This window comes from Ixodes scapularis, unplaced genomic scaffold, assembly GCF_016920785.2.
Source record: "Ixodes scapularis isolate PalLabHiFi unplaced genomic scaffold, ASM1692078v2 PGA_scaffold0__279_contigs__length_252992795, whole genome shotgun sequence".
Taxonomy (NCBI): Eukaryota; Metazoa; Arthropoda; class Arachnida; order Ixodida; family Ixodidae; genus Ixodes; species Ixodes scapularis.
Window position 1 is genome coordinate 76,998,192 of NW_024609835.1, and position 23,985 is coordinate 77,022,176.

The 23,985-nt window shown below is 45.1% G+C and overlaps 1 protein-coding gene across 1 annotated transcript in view; it reads left to right on the top strand.

The window, feature by feature from the left end:
- The window catches only part of LOC8042137, a 55,925-nt gene that overhangs the window by 10,332 nt on the left and 21,608 nt on the right, over nucleotides 1-23,985 (top strand). The window contains exons 3-6 of the mRNA XM_029977940.4: nucleotides 4,235-4,384; nucleotides 7,586-7,695; nucleotides 13,888-14,026; nucleotides 17,626-17,952. Of these exons, the coding sequence (XP_029833800.3) occupies nucleotides 4,235-4,384; nucleotides 7,586-7,695; nucleotides 13,888-14,026; nucleotides 17,626-17,952 (726 nt within the window). The remainder of the gene's footprint in view (nucleotides 1-4,234; nucleotides 4,385-7,585; nucleotides 7,696-13,887; nucleotides 14,027-17,625; nucleotides 17,953-23,985) is intronic.

Below are 23,985 nucleotides of genomic sequence, written 5' to 3' on the forward strand. Positions count from 1 at the left end.
GGAGGGCTGAAACTCTCAGTGTGTTGCTCTCACACTCGATGCCCTTGTGGGTTATATGCAAGGAAGCTGCACCCAAGCTGACAGTAACCAAGCTTGATCTCGATGGCTTGAAAACTCAGTTCTTGCAGCTGTAAAATCATTACTACAGGTGAATAAGTGACTGTGGAGTCTTTCAGAAACCATGGTCGCTTTTAAATTGTGGAAAAGTGTTCATGCTTACTGTCGCTTCTTTTAAAACAATGTGAATTATTAAAAAAAAAAAAATCTGAGTGCTGTCAAGAAATGGCATCTACATTTGTCAGGGTGTCTAGCGACCGGGAAAATCGGGGAATTGTCAGGGATATTGTCAAAGAGTAAAGCTATGCACACTTCATAGTGCACTTTGGCTGGAAATGGCTATACGCACTGTGCGAAACTCGTATGAAACGAATGGTTACAACGAGTTTTCTAAGCAGTGGGTTAGCATAGCGGTAAGGTGTCTGTTTTATGCGCAAGTGGACGCGTGTTCGATCCGCGGAGAGGGCCTACTTTTTTCTTTTTTTTCCTCGAACATTTTGTTTTGTCGAGGCATTCGGTGATATTTACGACATTTCCTTTTTACAATGAACGCTTAAAAAAAAAAAAAAAACGAATGTTGTCGACGAAGTTTTGCAGAACTAAACGGTATGGGACTCCCTTTCTGGAGCTGCGATTGGGGACAGCGGGGCTGGACACCGCAAAGCGGCGTGTACCGGTTAAGTTTTGTAATCAGTAGCCGCACACTGTCGCCGCGAAGCGGCGTGAACGCAGGCGTGGGGGGGGGTGTGTTAACGAGCTCCCCAGTAATACACGCGCTGTTCGAAAAGAGTGACCCAAGCGGCGAGCTCTCCGCGTAGTGTGTATAGTCATATCCAGCCGAAGTGCACTATGTAGTGCGTATAGCTTCACTCATTGTCAAAAAGCGAGCCCAGTCAAGGAAAACGAGCCGGAAAAGCCATAGAGTTCTCTGAGCAATTGCTTGACGACTTAGGGGCAGAAAAATAGGCAATAAATTCTACTTAGAGACGAACACGGAACGCGAGCGAAACGCACCCGATGTAGTGTGTGCTACCCGATGCAAAGGGAACAGCCGACATATTCAGTCCAAGCCATGCATTGGATTGGATTAAGGGCATGGCACTAGGCTAGATCTAGTTAAAGCCACTAGACTTAGTAACAAATGGGAAAGCCGCAGACCGCAATTCAATTCAATCCAATCCGAAAGTATCCATCTGGCGATACGCACTTTCAAATACTTTTGGATGCGGCCATACATTCGGTTATTGACGTGTGTCGTTGAGCATCGTGTTTCCATTGTGTTTCCGGAAGTGGCCTTTTCGTTGACGATGTCGGCAACAAGAAAGGGCTTGTTTAATCCGGACTGGACGAATCCGAATATATCAGAATATGCAAGTTGGATTAAGCCTGTGCAAAGTGATCCTCACAGCGCTCGGTGCTCAATGTGCCGCAAAACGTTTTCTTTGAGCGACATGGGAAACACGGCAGTTTCCAGTCACGCATCGAGCAAGAAGCCCCTTGCTGCGTTGAAGTCACAGTTAAGCCGTTCCCAATCTGGACTAGTCGTCTTTTACGGCAGCAACGAACGTTTCGGCCGGATGTAGCGGAGACCGCACATGTGCCTCGGAGGAGCCTGCAGTCGCCTCAACGAGTGCGAAGACGTCAACGATCGGCTTTTTACTGAAGAGCGCTGTGACAAAGGCCGAGATAATTTGGTGCTTAAACTCGGTAGCGATTCACGGATCCCTTTGTTCTACAGCAGCATCGGCCTCACTCTTCGCTCTCATGCTTCCCACATGTGAAGTCGCTGCAAAACTTCAGTTAGGGAAGGACAAGGTAGGATATACCATCTGCCATGGTATTGCGCCCTACTTTCGGAATAAGTTGCTAACAAGCCTCGCCAGTGTGCATTTTGTAGTTGTTTCGTTTGACGAGTCGCTCAACAAAGCGACTCAGAAGCAACAAATGGATGTGCTTGTCTGATATTGGGACACTACCAGTGGCACTGTGAACACGCAGTACCTCACCTCATGCTTCCTGGGCCACACCTGTGTGGAGGACCTGGCATCAGCATTCACGGAGGCCACAGAACCGATCAAGCAAGCTAAGATACTACAAGTTTCTATGGATGGCCCAAATGTAAACTTGAAGTTTCTAAGGTCGCTGAAGGAAGAACTGAAGGAATTGGACGAGAGCCACAATATTCTGAACATTGGACTGCACGTAATGAAGTTGTGGGCTGCACGTAATGAATGGTGCATACAAGGCAGCCCATGCTGCAACTGGTTGGGATGTAGCATTTCTTCGCAGTAAGCTACAACCTCTTCAAATATGTGCCTGCTCGTCATGCCGATTATGCCAACTTCACCGTGCGCAAACTATTTCCTCTCAAGTTCTGTGCAGTAAGGTGGCTCGAAAACGGCGAGGTCATCACCAGGGCATTGCAAGTTCTTCCGAACTGGGCAAAGTTTGTAGGGTGCTCAAAAAAGGCAAACAAGCGGCCAACATGCTCCAGCTATAGCACCATTGTGATCGCACTCGGTGATCAGCTGTTGCCGGCAAAACTAGCCTTCATGCTGTCGATTGCTGAAGAACTGGAGCCATTTTTGGCAGAATTTCAGACCGACAAGCCGATGGTTTCCTTCCTTTCGACGGCACTGTACGACGTCCTACGATTTCTGCTTGCAAGAATCCTCAAGAAGGAAATCCTGAATGCCGCGAACACGCCCCTTAAGCTACTGAAGGTTGATTTGGACAAACCCGAGAACTGTATAGCTGTAGCTGCCTTTGACGTTGGGTTTGCCGCAAGAACGAGCCCCGCAAGGCACCCAAGCTGCCACAGCTCACCTTGTTCAAATTCAAGAAAAACTGTGTTTCCTTCGTTAAGGTGTGCTCCCGAAAGGTGATGAAGAGGTCACCGTTGAAGCATAAACTAACTAGGGGTGCCAGCTGCTTGGATCCAGCATTCACATTGCCTCTGGTGGCTGTCCGCAAACGACTGGCCCTCGCACTTGAAGTGCTTTCAGAAGAACAGTGGCTGACCGGTCTACAAGCAAAACGGGCCCATCGTTCCTATGTACAGATCTGTTCACTGGGCCTTGCACAGAAAAAACTGAAAGATTTTGACAGGAAAAAAGAGGCTGGACATTCTGTGGCTAGATCTCTGCTCCCATCATCACAAAGCGCTGCTGCCTTTCTTCAAGATCATTCTATGCTTGTCTCACGGCAATGCTGCTTTAGAAAGAGGCATTCTCAGAGTGCATTGTTGAAAACTTGAGAGAAGAATCGCTCATAGCGCAGCGAGTAGTACACGAGGCTGTGCTGGAAGCAGGTGGCATGGACAAGGTTGAAATTACTGACAAGATGGTGCAGATGGTTCGCAATTCGTACAGCGTCTTTCGAGAGAAATTGCAGGAAAAGAAGGAAGAAAGTCGGGAGGAGTCAGATGTTCAGAAAAACAAGAAAAGAGTGGCCGCTCTTGTGAAAGAACTAGAAGAAAAGAAGCGAAGGTTGCTCCGTGAATCACTAATGGAGGCCGGTCTCCTGCAAGAAAAAATCGACTCCCTTAAGAAGTAAGATGTGTGCTTGGACAATTCTTCTGGAATAACTGACACTCTTAAGCAGCAAAAGCAGATTGTGTTTGCATAAACCTTGTACAGTATTAGACAATCTAGTCAGATACCCTAATTTGTGCTAATTATAATTGTGCTTTATTCGATAAAAAATGCCTTGTGTTGCAATGGTCTTGTATATTTAACCGCCTCTACAATGGTCAGGGAATTTCACCTGAAATTGTCAGGAAAACCTGAAAAAGTCAGGGAATTTCAAAATAATGTTTTGCTAGACACCCTGATTTGTATTGTTCTGTTTATTGGAATGGAGTGCTATTTGTAGGGGGAACTCACGCCGCATTATTTTTAAGAGGAGCAAGACATGGTTGAATTCTTTAACGCCTAGTGTGGACTAGTATGTAACCGGGAACCGGGCGTGGACTGGTACTCCAGGAAAAAGGGTACTTAGAATGTTACCTGGGTGTTTTGAATGCATTTGTTCAATAATGTCGCTTCAATAACGCGTATCTTCAATTTTTAAAAAAAAAACTTTTTTTAACTTTGTTGGATTTATTTTGGTTACAAAAGATTTGTGCAGAAGTGTGCTTGTTAACCTGCTGACCGTTCATGCCTCCACCTTCTTTCAGGTTGCAAGGTATATGGGTATGAATCCTGGAACCTGGCCCCGGAGCATGAAGCAAAATCTTTGGTCGAACTTGACTATAGCATTTCTTTGTCAACCTACGAAAATTCTAACGAGCTAACATTGAACGTCTCGATTGATACCCTTTCTAAAGGTGTGTATATTTGAGCACTCTTTCTCTCTCTGCTTCAAAAGCCTTCTCATACCTGTGTGAAATTGCTGAATACTGCCAGAAATTGTAAAAGCTTAACTTTGGACTTTTTTCTTTTTCATTCGGTACAACATTGCTTGTCCTATAGGTGTGCGTAATCTGTCTCCTTTCAAGTCATTAATTCTGTTTCCTGCACCTGCCGCCGTAAAATTTCACTCTTGTTTTTTCTACACACTGTGGGCTGAGCACATTGCATGTTGCTCTTCTCTCTCAATCATTCAAGTCATTTGGGGTTGTCCAAAAATTGTATATACTAGTATACACCCTTCAACCATGGCTGTCTGAGGTATTGGATGTTTGCCATCTTTTCTCTTGACAACAATCAAATCAAGGAGCATTATTGGCAGCTCCAGTGGAAAGTTTTCTGACTTCCTTTCGTGGATAGATGGTTTGGTCACTGAGGTGCTGTGAATTTTTGATGCAGTCATCAGTCAATGGCTGTGCTTCGTTTGATGGCTTCACACTCATGTCATTCAACTTTAGCTTTTGAAAAGTTTGAAGCCTGTTTGAACACATTGAATGCTGCCAAATTCAAGTTTTTGTTTTGATTTAAGGGGTGACACCATCTTCAAGTGTCAACTTTTAAACCAGTTTGCTCAATGGTGATAAAATTTGGAGGATCCATTCATCTCCTTGTCTAAATGCTCTGTAAGACATTTCATCTTCATGGAACAAATTTTCCATAAGCTATAGGGGGAGATATACAGCTAATGATGCAAGTCGCCTCACTTAGCAAGGAAATCTATCATACAAAATTGCTGCAAAATATGGAACATTTCTAAGCTTCAGCCTTAACCAGAACATATTGGGGGCGCAGCTATCTATATTTTACTCTGAAATCTGTGCTTTTTCTATGCAAAATATCAATTTGAAAAGTGTTCCACATAATGGGGCATTTTCTCCTCACCAAAGCCATACTTTTTGGCTATAAAAACTTCACTTAAATTTAAAGAAATAATATCTAGCCACATTCCTTATTAAATTTCAGTTCAGAAACATCCACAGCAAAGAATAAATTTGGCAATTAATTGAAATGACAGATTTCCTAAAACAAAAGTTGCTGCAAAAAAGTGAAACTGAGAAAGACCTATTTAAAGTTTCTGCACCACTACATTCGATTTTACTCGTGGTGGTAGCAAGTAAAAAAGGACGACAAGCATAGGTGATGCCTTCTGCTTACACCCAATCTCCTGCATGGCTTTGCCGAGTGAGTCCGAGCTTGGAACGCTTTCTTCGATTGTCATTTTGTTGTCGGCATGTGGACATTGATTGTGAAACAAGTGAGGAGTTGGGTGCGCTTGCAATATGTGAACCACCAGCGATTCGGGGTCAGGAAGGCGTCCTCGAGATAGAAAGCTGACAAACCGACATGACTTTACATAAACGAATGTCTGTGTTAGTATCAGTTGTCTGTTCAATCAGGAGGGGCTTTCCGATTCTTGTCCATTTGCACAGCCTCTTCCACGTGAAAGTTGGACTTCTGTGGTGGTCTTAACCAAATAGTGTTTAAACAAAAATGTCTAATGTACTGAAACTCTGAAGAAATGCTCTTTGAAACGAGGGTATGATCATCATTCTAGGACAGACTGGTGCAGAGCTAAGGAGTTAGGAAATAGGAAGCGTCGAAGTTTCACATTTGTGAAACGTAGTAAGATTTTTCATAGCAGCTCACCAAAAAGTATTATGTTTCTCCATGAATATTTCAGATACTACGATAAACATGCACTATTAGTTGTGAAAATCCACAATACATACAAAATTTAAAAAAAAGCAGGGATTTCAAACACACAATCTGCAGGCCAGGACGCAGCCCTCAAGCATCCCCTAGCTGCAAGCCCCCTTTCCTGTGCCTCCGAGCGCACGCCATAAATAATAGTTTCCTATCATTGATTCCTTTCTGCTGGAAAAGGAGCTCGTCCCATATAACACATTGATGAACGAAGAGCGTGTTGGTGCGGGTCAGGATTGAAGATATAATAAGCATGTAAGGCAAGGACAACAATACCGCATCTTTCAACTAGCGGCAGACATATAGAAATTCCAAATGCGAGCAACTGATCTAACTTGTTCTCACATTTTGCAATGTTCTTTTTTTTTTTTAACTGAGAATTGCTTCATCTAAATGTTGGCTTCTCTATCCTTTCTCACGTAAATCAACCGGAACGACAATATGCCACTACATACGAGACTAAAAGTGCGAGCTTTGCCCAAAGAGGCACCTCAGCTGCATGAACTTTCGCTCAGCTAAAGCAATAGCCAAAGATAAAGCTATCAGGTTGGGCTTCTGGTCGTCAGAAAATACCTTAGAATACTAGTCCTTTCTTGATTGTAAACATTCAACCGAGACCTGTCTGGGTGGGTGGAATGATTAAAAATAATCAAAAAGTCCTTTTTATAATGATGCTATAAAAACTGTTGGAAAAGCAAAAACTGCTGTGTAAACAGGTACTTGTTTCCTGACTGCTGACCCTTCTGAATGGTGGAACAAGTCAACGATAGTCTGATTCTTCTTGTTCCATTTAAAACTGTCAGCGCATTGACATTTGAAATCTTGTTATCATATTAGCTGTGAGCCCAAAGTAGACAAATACCGTAAAATACCGCAGGAGCGCCCACTTCCTTCAAGCACCCACTAATAACATTTTCCAAACTTCCGAACTCTTCAAATTATATGTTAACCGCCCGATTTGACCGTAGAAGCGCCCATGCCTAGATTAATCCACTTTTCAGTAAAAATGAGGTGGGCACCCCTCCGGTATTTTATAGTATGCAAATCAATGCTAAAGATGTCACTGAAAAAACCGCGAGCTTACGAAAAGTGGAGCTCTAGAAAATCTTCGGGGTGCCTCTGGGAGAGTCGGCTGCTTTGCGATGTGAAACACCATTGCTGCTCTTGTTTTTTTGTCCTAAAATATTGAGATATGCCCCCCCCCTCCCCCCCCTCAATGGCCCTTGACCTCTCGGGAGTGAGCTATTTGGCCCCCACGTTCGAATGAGTTTGAGATGCCTGATTTAAAGAAACTGTCCTCGCTTCGACAAGTTTACTTCTGTTTGTTACTGACAGATCGCTTGGCTTTCTGTTTTCTTAATTTATTGCACCAACTTGCCCACTAATGTTGCCTGAATGCTTTTTCACACCCTTAGATGTACGAGGCTTCACATTCAATTTGTTGGAATACAAATTCCCAAATAAGTTGACCTGGTACAACACCTGCCGCCTCTTTGATTATAGGGAATTCTCAGCGGACCAACCGGTAAGCAGAGTTGCACTTCTGAAGCAACCGGTAAGCAGAGTTGCACATAAGCATTTCGGATTTATTCCAAAAGCTTCTTCCCTGTGATAGCATTAGAGTGTAAAAAAAGCTTGTTTATCTCTCACTTGTTTATTTATACCTGCTTGCAGAGCTTGTTGCAATGATGTGATTGCTGTATCATTTGCACCAAACTGCGCCAAAGCGCTTACCCTGCTACATCCTGCCACTTTTCCAATATGTGGAATTTGTGCCAGCATTGCACCAAAACTTGTTTTCACTTGTTTTCACTTTAATAATACTGACAACATAATAAGTCAGGCACCGCTACGCGGCCAGATCGTTAGGGTAGGCTTGTGCGAATTTCCATAGCTTTCGATTATCGTCACAAATAACATAATATTCTATTTTATTCTGTATCAAGCATTGACAGTACTTGGAAGTTTGGCAACATTTCTCATGCACATTGTCTTTTCTGACTGGATAGCTAGCATCATTGAGTGTACTTGACACCATGCAGTGGTGTATTGCAGTGAAGCGACAACTGCGTAGGAAGCGTCACAATTTAGCGTATCTTGATTCACCGCAGCTTACCCGTCTGCTGAGCGACTTTTTCGGAATAAAACTGAGGCTAGCATATGAAATCATTATATTCTGACTGTATTTCAATGAAATATACTACCTGGTTTGCAGGTTATTTCATACCTAAAATAATGGCACACAGCAGTTGGTACTGCCCTTCATCAATCAGCATCCTGTTGCCGTGCCTTGTGCCTCTACGCACAATTAAGCTGCTAGCTAAGGAATCAAACATGCCATGCTCTTTATGCTATGAAAAGGTTGCACAGAAGCAGGAAGGCAAAGTAGACATGAACACATAAATCTTAACATGAAACATGATATTCAGACTGGTATGAATGAAAATGAAATGTGCTTGTGCTTATGCTCCAAAAGTAGTTTTTACTGCTCCAAAATAGACTTTTGGCTGCTCTAAAAGGTGCTCCAAAATGACTCAGACCAATCACATTACTGTTATTGTGAAATGGGGTTTCAACCTCTTTATTAACGAAAAATTGGTTTTTCGGTTCCGGGAGGCGAGGGTGGGCGGGTGATTCTGAAAAGAGCTGCAACATCACGGATGAAGCATACCTTTATGACCATGTGACTGTCACTTAACCTCTTCACATGACGGCAGCCACGTGGTCGTTTAACATTGTCACGTGATCTCATGTCAGGTCATTCATTTTTGTCTGGACGACTTCCAGACAAACACGGGAGTTTGGTGGGAGCCTAAGCATTTTTGTGTGCTTTTTATTTATGTGCTTGATCAAAATATAATTTTTAGTACAAAACTAATGAAGCAGTAGATATTTAAAGGGATTGTCCGGTCGAAATCGGAAGTACTTAAGTTTTTGCGCTCGTTACGTCGAGGGAGCCTTCATGTAGACAAACAACATTTTTATTTTGGTATATGATCTCCCGTTATTAACTAAATCTTTCATGAGCGTATGTACGAAACTGCACCCCCTAATTTCGCCAGTGTCAATGGCTGACATCCGTAGCTGCTGCGTGACGTCGCAAAACGCAAAGGTTTGTCGGATGGTCAGGATAACAAGCGTTGGTCGATGGATGTCTTGTATTTTGTTTCGAATTATATAGTCTCATAGGCCAGTGGTTCTCCAATGGGAGTCCGCAAAAGCCTTCTAGGGGTCCGCGAAGCCCTGCCTCATCAGTCAAGCCCGGCAATAAGAGTTCTTTTTTTTTTTTTGTCAGGTCGAAAAGAAATGTTTCAGTTTTCGGGCGAGTTTTTTCGTGTGAATGTCAATAAGAGAGGTCTACTTCACACTAGCCCTTAGTTATATCCATTTATTAAATGATTGTTATATTTAACATATACCTTTTCTCTCCTCTCACCACGAACGGGGTCCTCCATCATCTCCGCCGATCCACATCTCCGCCGACCCGATCCGCGAGACATTGATGGTGGAGAACTACTGTCCTAGGCTGTACCCTACTGAAATAAGGTTCTTTTATTACAGTTCCCAAGCGTGCGCAAAAAAAGTCACGCCTTTTAGCAGGATATTACTCGAAAACAGCGATAAGCTTCGAGCAAATGTATGCCGTTTCACGCAAACACAACTGCTACGACCACCGATCGAATCAGGAGCGCTTTCAAAGCAAAGGATGCAGATTTTGCCTCTGAAGCGGCAACTAGGTACACGAAGCGGTATCTGGGTACACATATCGGCAGATCCACTGGATCGGTGTTGTTTCCAGGTGGTCTAGTTGTTGGTTTCGGTTTTGCTGCATAAACAAATTTATTGATCCGATCTGGGCAAGGAGTGGATGGACTTGGTTTAATATTGTTGGCACAGTATCACACCTCACCTTACGAGCCTTCTGTCCACTGAACTCAGCTCGTAGCTCTCTTCTGTGAGATGATTGCTGCATAAGCGGGATCTCGATCTTGACGGGAACCCAGTCCCTACGCACGGCGACGATCTGTTTTGCTCGTCACTGCGCGTCTCGCGGAAAAGTGTGGAACGTCATGTCTTGGCTCGCACGTGCTGCACGGTGGTTGTGGCACCCAACCGCGCAGCAAAAATCTCCCCAACCACGAAACAAGTCGAGCACAACGACAAAAACGAAGCACGCTGAGGCGTTCACTTGCAGGTAAACGACGAGACAAAAATGCTCGCTTTGTGTTGTGTGACGTCAGAGCTCCAATGTTGCCACCGAAAACAGTAATTACGCTAGGGTGCGATTGGAGCAGTGTAAATTCAATTACTCATGCAGAGGGGCATATAAAATTCAGATATTGCACGTACGATGCGTCTCGAGGCAATAACAATGATATTCAATTGTTTTCTCAAATACAAAGTTTGACCGGACAATCCTTTTAATGCATTCATTGTGAGACAGCATATTTGCCTTACTTCGCAACTCCCACAATGTTCTTGCAAATCCAGACCCTTTGCAGCCCGTTCAACTTTACCCCCCTTTGCAGGCCATTTTCCTATAGGTTGTTTGATTGCTTCTTGTTACTTCGATTCTTGTTTTGTGCTTTGAAAATTTTTCGCAATCAGCCCTCATCTTTTGCTGGCTGATTGTTCAGATTTTATCAAATTGCAGAATTTTTGCTCGTAGACAAGCGCCGAAAAAAGAGACAGGGACAAGAAGTTGACGTAAACACTGGCGCACTCGCAACCAACATTTATTGAAAAACCTATCTTTTAAATAATTATGAAAAAATGTCAGTCATGAGTACAACCAATGTAGCCCTCTATTAAAGTGGTTATGACACGCCAAAAATAAATTGAGATAACTAAACTGCTAGGACCCATTGTATGTTCCTATAATCCTGCTAAATTGGTTTTGAAAATGGCGCGATAGTTTCGGGGATAAATTGATTTATATGCGGGTCCCTCGAAGGGTGGATCAGGGCGGAGCTGGAGGCTGGCTACGTAGCCAGCATCCAGCATGGTGTCTCCTTGCACGCACTCACAGACTTGGCTGTCTTGGCGTATCGGACTTCAGCTTCCTCGTTTACCTTCCACATTTTGAGCAAGCGGTCCGTGACGATTACGTCTACGGCATCGCTCGCCTTGTCAAAGTGTTCGACATTGATCACAGCAACGATGAGAGTGATTGCTATCAAGAGATGTTGGAAGCTGTTCATTTTGACTGCGACCCGCTGGCGACCAGCTCCAGTGACGGCGAGTTGCGGACAAACTCGCCGTGGTCACTGTTGTCCGGGAATATCTCGCAGGCGCATGCAGGGTGGAAGGTCAACAAGCCGGGGTGCTTCTTTGCACAAACAGTTCCTTCTTCTTTGCACGAAAAGTTCCCTCTGAAAAGACAGAAAAGTAATCTTTAAGTAAAGCCCAAAAGCTTGTGGAAGTTGTCCACGCTAATGCCACACGAGCTCTGGAACGGTATAGCGCCGTTATATTTGGTGCATTCTCTGACGGACTTAAACGAAGGTTCATGCTCAACCAAATAGAAAATATCTTTCTAAATAGGTGCAGGAAAAACATCTTTGAGAAACTGCGAGGTCAGGGAAGTTTTAAAGTCTTTCGATTTGTGGACGACTTTCTTGCTCTTAGCAAGATGGCTACAGCGGCTAGCGGTGAAATCAAAATACACTCCAAGCTCGTTACAACAGACCTTGATTTTGACCAAGACTTTGTTCTGTTGTAAAAGGAGTATGTTGTATGCAGATATGAAGTTAATTCAATGGTATGTAGAAGAAAATCAACCGAACTTCACAAATTAGTATGGTATATCCAAATGTCTGTTGTAACCAGGTCTGTTGTAATGAGCTTAGACTGTAATACTAGATGTGCTTAACCACCGAATTCACAAACCTCACTCCATTTGAGGCACCCCTCCACTTCCTCAAGGTACGTGTGAGGGCCAGCGCTGGCCCTTGCACCTTCCTTCATGAAGTGGAGGTGTGCCTCAATTGGAGTGAGGTTTGTGAATTCGGTGGTAAGTCTTGTGGTGAAGGCTTGAAATGTTTGCATGGAGACAAAAAAGGGGCAGTTGCAGTTTTTAGATCTCAGGCTCAGCCTTACGGAGGATCACATATGCTGGACGTACGAGCCACGCTCCAAAAACGGTATTCTTCCATTCAGCACCGCCCAGGCTGTGAAACGAAGGGTTGTCTCTATGTGTCTTGAGGCATCTCTGAAGAAGTTTTGTGAGCACAGTGTGCAAGAAAGCTTCAAGAAACAAGCAGCACATTTGTAGAGGGCTGGCTTCCCCCCAAGTGTTCTGGTGGAGGTGGCAGAAAGCCTAGTCAAGAAGATTAAAAGGACACATAGGCAACCTCGTGATAGAAGTGCAGTAAGGCCAGTTGCAATTCCGTATATGCACTCCATAACCCCAACCCTAAAAAGGTAGCTAACCAGTACAACATTCCAGTGGTTTTTTCGGCACCCAACAAGCTGTCGAGACTGTGCCGTAAAATCAACTCCCCCACAGACACTGCAGAGAAATGCAAAAAATTCACAAAATGCACGACGGGAGTTGTTTATGAAATTCCAATGTCATGCGGGTCTGTATACACTGATCAAACAGGCCAGTGTTTCAATGATGGCGCGCGCGAACGTGATGCGGCAACACGAGCAATGCCATCAGGAAATCTGGCCACGCACTGCAGCCGCTGCCCTTGCTCCCTGTCATTTGATGACGCCAAATTTTTGGCCAGATACCCAGATAAAGTATCTTGAGAGCTACACGGGGCATTTGAGGTCAAAACCAAAGGTACGAGGTGCACAAGTGACGCATCCAAAGCCTTATTGGCAAAAGAACATGAATTTCTCAATAGAGGGCTACACCGTTTATAGTCATGACTGTTGGTTTTTTTACGGCTATACTATAAGGCAGGGGTCTCAAACTCAGTTGAGTATGGGGCCAGATAGCCCACACTGGAAAGGCCGAGGGCCAAAGTTGGGGGGGGGGGGGGGGGGGTTAAATATTTGAAAGAGAAAGAAGAACCCTCGTGCTCTTTGCTTTTTGTGAACTCAGTTTGCCAGTGACATCTTTAGATTTGATTTTATACTTTGGGCCCTGGCCTTATGTGATAACAAGAATTAGAATGACATTGCCCCGTCAACGTGCTGGCATTTATTTGGAAAAGCCACCTAGCCTTGACTTAATTAAAAAATCGGGATTCATAACCGGTTGCCTGCGGGCCGCGTCCCAGCGAGTCGCGGGCCGCATGTGGCCCGCGAGCCGCGTGTTTGAGACCCCTGCTATAAGGGATTGGTTTTTCAATAAATGTTAGTTGCGAGTGCGCCAGTGTTTACTTCATCTTCTTGTTCCTGTCTCTTTTTGTGCCACTTGTCTACGATCATGAACCAACTGGCCCAAATCGCCATATTACTGAATTTTTGCATTGATGCTTCTCTACTAGGGTAGTTGCAGCAATACTTTTAGTTTACATTAGACCCTTTAAAGAAGAGCAACCAGGGAGATATAAAACATTTTACATTAATGCTAATTGGCAGTACTGCACCTTCTTAAAATGAATGATCAGAAGCAGGAGCTTCAAAAAACAATACAGTACATACTTTATACAGCGTACTTTATACGCTGTATAAAGAAAAATTTGTGTGACCATCAACATGGCCAGATGAGTAGGATTGCTCTCGTCGATTGTGTATTATGTGAACGGAAAGTCTGTTTCAGGTCAGCCTCTACTACGACTGCTACTACAAAATTCAAGGGGATTCTGACAACAAGTTCTTCTTGCTCACGGCACGTGGACTGCCAACAAATAATGTTGGCGTCTTTCACGTCACGCTTTCAACGTCTTCTCATAAGCAAGGTACAATTTTTTTCCATGATCTAGCTGCCGCACACAGGGATACCCCATAAGCTAAACATACATACATACATATGTGGCTCTTTCCAAGTAGCCGTTATGCATGGGCAGTGCTCCCCAACCTTAATTAAAGGGACACTGAACTTCCAAATATATGCCTGGATAAGATATGTCAGACAAAAAGTGGATTTATGCCCAAAACAAAAGCTTTTTAGTGCAATATTTGCATATTGAGACCCGTTTCGAATTGGGAGGTATTCCGATACACACATATTTCGGGGTCGACACCTTGAAATAGGAGAATGTTTTGGACACACTCCTAACTCGGGATGTGTCTCGTGACGCAAATATTGTGTGAAAAAGTTTTTTTGTAAAGTTCACTTTGCATCATATTCGTCCTATCCAAGTAAATTGTCTTTGAGAGTTCAGTGTCCCTTTAATGTCACTGCAAAAGGGCCAAAACATTGATCAATTGCAGGTTACAAATAGGTTGGACACTGGACAAGGTGGGATGTCTTTGTAAGGTGGACTAATAATCGGGGACTCAAAGTGTCACCAGGTAGTTTGTCCGGCGGCTGCAGAAATAGAGGTAAAAGTACTAAAGCAGTATGCACCCATGGGTTATCCACGGATACACGGAGGCGCACTCAATGGGTCCTGCGGGTGTGGATGAAACTTTATTCAGTTTCGCAGTTATCCGATTGGATGTGGATACTTTGCGCCATGGACACAGGATGGACGCTTTCTCCAAAGTTTGGTTAGATTACCATGATATCCCGAAAGCTAGCCCAACTAAGAGTGAGAGCAAATCGGGTGAAAATGAGGAGCGGGCTAACTTTCGGTGTACGATCAAGAAAAATTTTTAAATGCTATTTTTGTATTCTATGACCCGCCAAACTTGTTTTACAACTGAAGGACAATAAAGTGTAGACAATTGTCCTTCCCAATCTGCAGTGTTTGCTTATCTCCCGCTGTAGCTAGCTAACCCCTTTTCGACCGAGGTACATATTGCTGAGATCGCTGCAATTACTAGGAGTAAGCTACTATCTTTAAGTGCTTCTGAAAAAAATAAAGTAGCAAATTGTGTCAAAAACAGGGGTAGGGCATCTTTCAGGATAATATGGTAGATGTTGACACGCTTTTGATGTGCAAGGCTGCAGTTCACCTGGCCTTGACTGACTGCTGCCTTGATGTCTAGGTCTCTCATTTCAAGGCAGAAGTGTTTGGGGTTCAGTTATAGCATCAGAAGGCTATAACTTGTGCTACAGGTTACTGCACTTGTGCAGTAACTTGTAGCACAGGAGATTGTGCTATTGCAAAGCTCAGCAGATCGTTCCCTCAAGTAGAGGAGACACACTCGGGCCACAAAATGGTGTCTTCCAAAGGGCCTGTTGGCCCCAGGATCACGGCACCAAAGCGTTTGTTTAACTTTTCGTTCAGATCTGGATTGGGCCTTCATGATACTTTTGTCATCACATGCCATTTCTAAAGTTGACAGCAGTGTTTTTGGTATACTCCTGTATCATGAGAGATGCATGACATTTGGAAGGTTGAGCTTGGACATGCACATGTGCACCAAAAGTGGTGTCCGAGTAAAAGGAAATTAAAAAGAAGAATTTTAGACTATAGGTTTCATGTGGTTGCAACTATAGCTGTAATTTCCAGATGTTGTTTGGATGCAGATATTTAAGTTATTATCTGCATAAGGAAGGCTCTACTGAACAGTGTGCATCAACACATGGCTCAGGTTAGCTGGGATAACACTGTTTGTTGTGCACAAGAAAGGCATAAGGCTGTTAGTTGTTGTGAAAACGGACAAGCCCCGGACCAGACCCTCCCTATCTAATCCGTCCGGCAACGGTGAACTCATTGAGTAGCATCGCCACATGGCTCCGGTCGGCTTGCCCGAAACGAGGCGAGAGGCGACAAGGGGGTGCCGTGGGACCACCGTGTTGGCGTCGCCCCACCTAGGCGCGGAGCTAAGCCGGACCCTTCTTTCTGGCTGCGTTAACGCTGGTCCGAAACGGGGTCAGCCGACTCAAGAACCGGGAGGATTACCGGGCCAGGATTCCGGGTAATGACGCGCCAGCTGCGGGACCTCCTTGAGGGTGGGATTATCCCCGGACGCCACCTGCGGATGATCCGGCCAAGCCCTTTCCCGTGCCTCAACGCCGTCTGATGGAGGGGTCAGCACTACCACGGCCAACGTCGTCACCCGGGCAAACACTGGACCCCTTGCTGTCGCCTCCTCGGCGCAGCTTTCGAGGGCAAGGGTGCCTCGGCGCCAGAGTGTAAAGTCCGGCCACAGCTGCAGTGTGTGCATGTGGGTGTGTGCGTGCTCAGGGGATGAGTGGAGGCGGGGCCTGAACATGATTTGTTGGCAGCTCGGCCACCATTGGCTGCCAGCCGCAAGAGTACCGAAGAGCGACCCTATAAAAGGGGCAAACAGAATGTCGCATCTGTGCTCTCGGACGTTGTAATTACTTTGTACACAGGTGTATTAAACAAAGTTTCGTTGCGAGAGACCCTCCCGTCTCGTCATGTTCCTGGACGGGAGTCTGCCCGCTGCTCCTTTCCTGGCCTGGCCCTGCGTGACGCTACCCGGAGAACCCCCTCGGTCCCAACATAGTGTACATCTTCAATGCTGAAAAAATTCATAGATTTGATGGTAGGGATAATTGAGAGTATATTTGCATACTCAAGCAATGCCTGAGGCTACCTTGGGCTTCATCTAAGATTTTAGGAACCCAATTTGAGAATACATGCACTAGATCACGGGTGACCAGACTGACATGGCCCTAGAGCCACAATAAAGAATATATTTCTCCGTAGAGCCAGTCCCAGGGAGAAATGCTCAGTTGAATTTTAATATTTAATGGCACAAGTTGAAGTGATATGGGTCTATTATCTGTGCCCACATGCTTTGTGCATGTTCGTCCTGCAGCCAATGCCGTAAATTAAAGCCTTTCTAAAATCTGTTCATTATATGGTTGTACAACGCTCAGTGGTGTCTGCCTTTTGAAGCTCTACCAGTTGATGAAAACAGATCAGGTGTACCTCACGGTATCTACTTTAGTAATTTTTTCGTGAGATGCATACAACGAGGGTCAGTTCAGCAGTTGAATGCGCATAGTGTTGCATGGAAGAACAAGGCGAAATAAGCATAGGCATCCACAGACCTACCCTGAGTTGACCTGTACGTGCAAATCTGGCACTCCTGACTCCCTGCATAGTGTGCCAAAGGATGCAAAAGCCTTGGCAAATAACACAATCCAATTTGTTTAATGCAATCTACACTGCCTTTTTTATCATCTAATTTTCACGTGCTCATTCAGTACATACAGAAGGCAGTCTTGTAGAAAGTAATTGTGTTTGTCTTTTTTTCATCATTTTGCCGCCTGCACTGTTTTTATGAAAAAGCCCTGGGTTTCGGCCCCAACAATCCTATGCTGTTTTGAAAGATCATATGTCATCAGAGCTGCACTCTCACCCATGAAGAGCTGCAGTTTGGATATGCTTGCTCTACCCCCCATCATATTTGAAATAGACTGGAAAAGAGGGAGTACACATTCCTCTCTGTTTATGCTCCGTTCTTTTTGCAGGAGGAGAGACTCTGTGCAACTGGGAGAGCACGGTCATGATCCTGGAGCCAGCGCTTTCAAACGGCAATGTGATCGCCTTGTTTAGCACCGCAGATGCAAGCTTAAACATTTCCAAGTATGACGTTGCTCTGTTCAAGCACGGGCCCTCAGGACATGACCTGATCAATCGGCGCATCGTCGTAGGTGACGTGCAAGAAGGTGTCATGAACGTTGTGGAGTTTCCCAAAACGGACCGAGGAACATACCACCTCGAGATTCATCCCATCCATCCGGATTGGAAAGATTCTTGTACAATCACGATGACAGACACCTTCGTCATTTTCTCAGGTAACAGAGCCTTCTGTGCCCTACCTTTTGCAGTCAGGTTTTTTTTAATGGGATAGTACAAAGAAAGAGTGAATGCGCAGGTTTTTTTTAAAGTTATTTAATGGGAGCATTCTTGCAAGCTGTCCAGATCTAGACACATCAAAAGGAAATATTTAGGACGAAAAGTCTAAGCCTTTTTTCACTTTTCGGTTTCATTTTGGAGCCTCCACTTCCACAACATTCTGGTGGTCTCGGATTCTGAACCGGAGATCCTTTACAAAGCCTCTCCATCGGATGATGAGCTCTCATCCTCTGAATGCAACACAAAGGCGCGTTAAAAGTCTGAATTGGAGGAGCCGGCGCTTGGATCGCCTCTACCGTGAGAGCAGCCTGACAGGCAAAGTGACCACATTGCTATCGCGTGCGCAGAACGTCTAATTTTTATACTAATATATACCGTAGCCCCAGTAAGGTGAAACAGGGTGCAAGTACAATGTTTATAATTCCCCAAAGACATAGCAGGAGACAGCACCTCCCAGAGTGCACATGATTTGCCGTTTAGGTGGGAACTTTCAAATCTGTAATCGCAGCGAAAACATGTCGGGCAAGGACCATCAAAGGGTTAACCTGACTGACGCTGCACAAGTTTTACTTGGTTTTACACATTGCGACGCTGTTAGTACAAAGAAATTGCTGTTTCTTTTTCTGTTTTTTTTTTCTTTCTCGAATTAAACTTTTTATCACACCGACTAGTGTGGTAATGAGCGTTTGTTTAGGGCTTAAGCTTAAAGGGACCCTGCAATCCTATTTAAGTGTCTACCAGTTTTTCGGTTTCCACATCTCTTGTGGTTCGGGCAACCTAGCCTGGCACGGAGAGAGGAACTAAATATCAGTGCGTCATATTTTAACTGGACGACGCGGAAACCTCCTTCTACAGGGGCGCCCCGTGGTGCTGGACGCGCGCGGCATGTGACAAGATCGTGACAATGTCGGTCCTGGTCAGCTTTTGCTTGAAGACTGGTCAGAGTCGCTAAAAGCTTTTTTTTTTTGGTCGAAATATAAAATATAAGTGGCGCGAACCGTTTCAATTAGATATGAAAGTAGCTTTTGTTCAGTATTTTAGATGAGAAAAGAAACAAATGCAGTTTAGAAAGTATGGAAACAAAAAATTGCCCGTCAACATACCTGCCCCCAAGCGGTGGAAAAGGTGACACAAACTAGAAAGGGGTAGTGGGATCAGGCACCGACGCACGGCACGCATTGCTGTGAACTGGTGAGCAGAAAAAATGGCCCGGAAGTACGCAGTGGCGATGCGGTCGTATGGGCTGAAGGATCCGACCGGTTCCGAGCGTTCCGAAGGCCTTCGGCGAGCAGGTTTGGCTTGCGGTTTGGCCGTTTCTGGTGACAGACTCCTGGTAGGCCCACCTGCCTTAAAGTACTCGCACCAAGTGCAAAAGCAGTCAGGTATCGAGACGGCACCCAGGAAATTGGTCTGGCGGCATTCACCTTCAACGTCTTGCATTTGTGCTTCGTACCATGTGCAAAGTTTACACAGCCAGGCGAATTGCATCACTCGTGTGTCACATATTTCTTTTGTGGGTTTCGGAGGTTCGGACCTAAAAAGGCAAATAGTATTTCGAGCCAAAAAGCTTCAAGAAAGAGTGTTTAGTCGCTCAGCAAACACAATGCGAGCCGCCCCGGCTGCCCACTTCATCCAGCCTACCCAGCCCATGCCTTAGTGGCGCCCTCTCGAGCCGTCGACACGGAGTGCGGAAGCCGTGAGCACTTGCTCAGCTCACTACCCCTCCTCTAGTTCACAACCACCCAAGCCAGGACCAGAGACATCATCAGTGATGTGATCACTGCGCCAATTGTGCCAAACTGCGTCAAGGGGCTAACCCTGCTACATCCTGCTACATTTTGCCAAAATAGGGGTAATATGCACCAAGCCTGCGCCAAAGGACCATTTTCGGTTGCCTTTAAAAACCGAAAGTAAACTGAGTGCTTTAATTGAGCATATGCAATTGAGCTCGACACTAAGTACCCTGCATTAATCGTCCATCCGGTCTTGCATGGTTTTCTCGCCGTCTCGCGTTTCGCGCTCTCGTCTCATAAAACTCGTCTCGCACTTTTTTTTTTTTGATAGACGCGGGTGTGTGCGGACGCTCCGATGCTAGCATGCCAGGTACCAGCCGTGCTGCAATGCTGTGAGACAAAACCACGTTTTTGCGCGGCGGGTGTTACTTTGTGAGCTGAAGCACTCTCTCCTGAAAGCAACGGCCGTGGGAAAACTATATTTTGTCCCTGCCTTCCAGTCACCGTGGTCACGCGACGTTGGGTGTTGCCCTCCCCACGTCGCTGCAGATATGGCGCTTTCTAAACTGAAACTACCGTAAAAACCCGCATATAATACGAGGTTTTTTTCAAATTTTGCCATGTAAAATTTGCGATTCGTATTATACGTGGGTCCCAACAATTTTCAGCTTCTATGAGGCGCGATCTGACGCAGATTGACGTGGTTTCGGTTTCGTAGCAATATGGCGTTCAAAACAGCTATCATCATCATTAAAATCACAATGTCCGAGAAGCCACCATGGCTCTGTTCCAAAATTTACTCGATCCGACTCCGGAGTAAAAGTTTCGTACCGTGGCGTTCCAAAACTTACTCGAGCTTACTCGATGACGTCAGAACTCGCGTTCCTGAAGCGGGTTGTTTACTCCGGAGTAATTACTCGCGCTACCCTCCTCGATCGGGGGGTAAAGTCGGATCAAATCGAGTAAATACGTCACGTGATCTGTTCGTCGTCTGCTTTCTGCGCCGACAGCCGTCAAAGCTCGTTTGCTCCGTTGGTTTTGGTGGCGGACGTTCGAAATGACAGAGAATTAGGTGCAGCATGTGTGGTTATTGCGATTTGCTGTTGTCAACGCAGGAATTGACTGCATTACATCCAGACCGTCCACCTTCCCCGGGAACGTGTACTTGTTATTATCTGAGTGCGAGCGTAAACAGGAGCTTCTCCGCATCCTCGTCCTCGGCGTTGGGGGAATGCCGTAATCTCACGTTCAAGGCCGAAAATGTTTGAACTCGGTATATGATAATGTAATATTTTTGTTTCCTCCAGAATGTGTGTAATGAGAGGATAACGTTTGTAAAGCAGTGAAGGCTTCGAAAATTTCACTGTAATCAGATTCGCGTCAAAGCGAACGTGAGTTTCATATTCTGGAGAAAGCACCCTCGCGCTGGACCGCTGCACCGTGTGGAATATATTTCTGCAAAACATAATCGGTGCAAAGTACAATGCGTGGAATATATGCGTTTAGGGCAGCGTGACTAGAATTGCAGCGATCGCGCTGATTAATAAAAACACATTTTTTTTATGTCTAGCTGTAAGGAGTAAGTAATTTTGATCTCAATATACAGCTCAAAACGAAGATGAGTAAAAGGAGCTGGTGGATCCACCTCAAAATACACCGCGTCGTCATTAACATTACCGTTTTTCGGGTGCTTTCTCCATGATCAAAAGGATCGTCTGCTATTTTCTGTCATCGCTGCTGTGCTTTCTTTTTGCCGTCGCCCAAGACGAAGCCAATCCGCGTAGTATCCAAGTGATTATCCTGGCCGTTCCAAAATCGAGTCGCGGATCGTTTACTCGCGATGTCACGTGGTATTACCCGCTGACGTAGGAGGCAGGTTACTTGGGTAAGATTTGGAACATAGCCCATGTATCCACGGTCAGGCTAGGCAATGGCGTCGGCGCGAATCGCCGAAAACGATGCTCAGCCGCCTTCAATAGAAAAGTAATTTTGGTTGCGGAAGACATCGGCAACAGTGCTGCCGGGCGACAATTCGCCGAAAATGAAGGCGGCATCCGCGGATGGAGACGACGAAAGCAAGCTCTGTTCCCGTGCAACGGAACGAGAAGAAGCTTTGGAGGCCCAAAAAATGGCGTGCTCGCCGACGCCGAGGCAAGTCTCGGCGACTTTGTAAAAGAGGAACGTGAACGGCACGTCGCCGTAGACATCAAGCTGCTGCAAGAGAGGGCCAGAAAACTTTGATGAGCCGACATTGGGTACAATGGGTTGTTCGCTTTATACGCCGCGCCGGGCTTTCACTGCGTCGTTGCACGCCCGTCGCTCGCTCTTTCAAGAAGTACGGAATTTCAAATGTGCTCGACGGCACTAAAGACGACTGCCTTAGGGAGGAGGCATCGGACAAGGAGTCTGATGGAAGTGATGACAGTGATTAAGGTTCAATTACGACGCAAATATACGTTTTTCTTAAGACTTCCTGGGTTGCATTTTACGCGGAATATTTTCGCGGTCCTTAAATTGTTTCATATTATACGCGGATAAAACTTTTTTTTTTTCTTCGCGGTCCTCAAATCATGCCTCGTATTATACGCGGGTTCGTATTATATGCGGGTTTTTACGGTAAGTGCCGCTGCATGTTCATCAACATTCCTGTTCTTGTTTAAATCATACATTACTACAAAAATCTTTCTTTAACTCAAAGACTACTGTGTAGAAGTATTGATTACCTAGGTTTTTCTGGGTGGGCTTTGGACCCCGGTACGTGAAAAATTTGCCGCTAAAGAAGGTTGATGAAAAGAAGTTAGCTAAAACAAAGAAGGCAATGGTCTGGACGCTGAACCCTCACTGCGCGCTTGTTTGTCTCGAGTTCAGTCGTTGCACAAAGCGCTCTAAGAACTTTTTGACCTTGGCTCGCGATGTCTTGCATTGATACGCTTAGGTACTTTTTCTCCTTTTTTTTTTGTATCTTTAGCTTGTACTTTGTTTGCCAGCCTGGCAAGCACACGCTGCTGGACTGTTTATTGTCGTATGCTTGACAGTTACATTTTGCATACAATTTTGGAGATCAGTTGGCAACGGAATAAAGTGGCATGGTTTCGATTTCGATTGAATAGCCGTTGTCTCAGCTAGTGCGACGAAGTACGCGCAACTGCAAGCCTGCCGAAGTTGGCCTCACGTGCATGCAAATATGATTGCACGACAGAAGCACCAGCCGGGGCGCTTGCAATCCATTGTTTTACGTTTGCTTACTTTAGCTAAAATCTTGCACGTCGGGAACCAGTCAAACGGTGGGAAGCAGTTTTTCGAAATTGCTCGGCAATGCCTACGCACTGTACACTTGTGGGATGTCTCAGCAGTAAAAACGCAAGCAGCAAGTTCCGTTGCGGCACGCCAGATCAGAACACAACGCATCACTAAGTGCCCTTCATATGTACAGCACTAAAAACAAATATTTTTATTTTTCTAAGAATATCTGCTCCAAAAGCAACCTTTGCTGTTCCGAAACACTGTCTTGGCTGCTCCAAAAGCCACTTTTGTTGCTCTAAATCACTGTATTGGTTGCTCCAAAAGCCACTTTTGCTGCTCCAAAACGCTCTATTGGTTGCTCCAAAGGCCACATTTGCTGCTCCAAAACACTGTTTTGGCTGCTCCGAAAGGTGCTCCAAAATGGTTTAGGCCAATCACATTACTGCATCATGAAGGGGGTTATTTTTTGCTTGTTTTTGTAATTTTATATTGCCTATAACTTCTAAAATAAAATGAAATTTGTGAAAAGAAAAGTTTCACTAAGTTACTACGTTCAGTGAGCTCAGGTTTGGTGCAAGTTAAAAACCAGTCAAAAATTTTTTGCAGGGCCCCTTTAAGCTCTGAAGTGTCTTGTTCATTAATATCTTGTCTTCGTAGACTGGAAGAAAGGGTTGACATTGAGTTCTTGTTAAAGGTGTTGCAAAGATAATTTTAGTCTTCATTGTGGCAAGTACTACCAAATTTGCATGCTGAATTTCGATTTTAGCCCAAGCATGCAGCCTTAGTTTGCCTGATTTATTAATGTGAAAGCATTAACTGTCTCATGGAGCGAGCCGACGTCATCAGTTTTGAAACCATGCAAAACGGCACCTTAATGAAACCACGTGCAAAGCTAGCCAACGGCTCCTTTTACACTTTGGTTCCATTGGCTGGGGTGCGTCAACGAGGCTCCCATTGGGCGCGTTCAGTAGCGGCTCCAGGAGGCAAGGAGTCAAG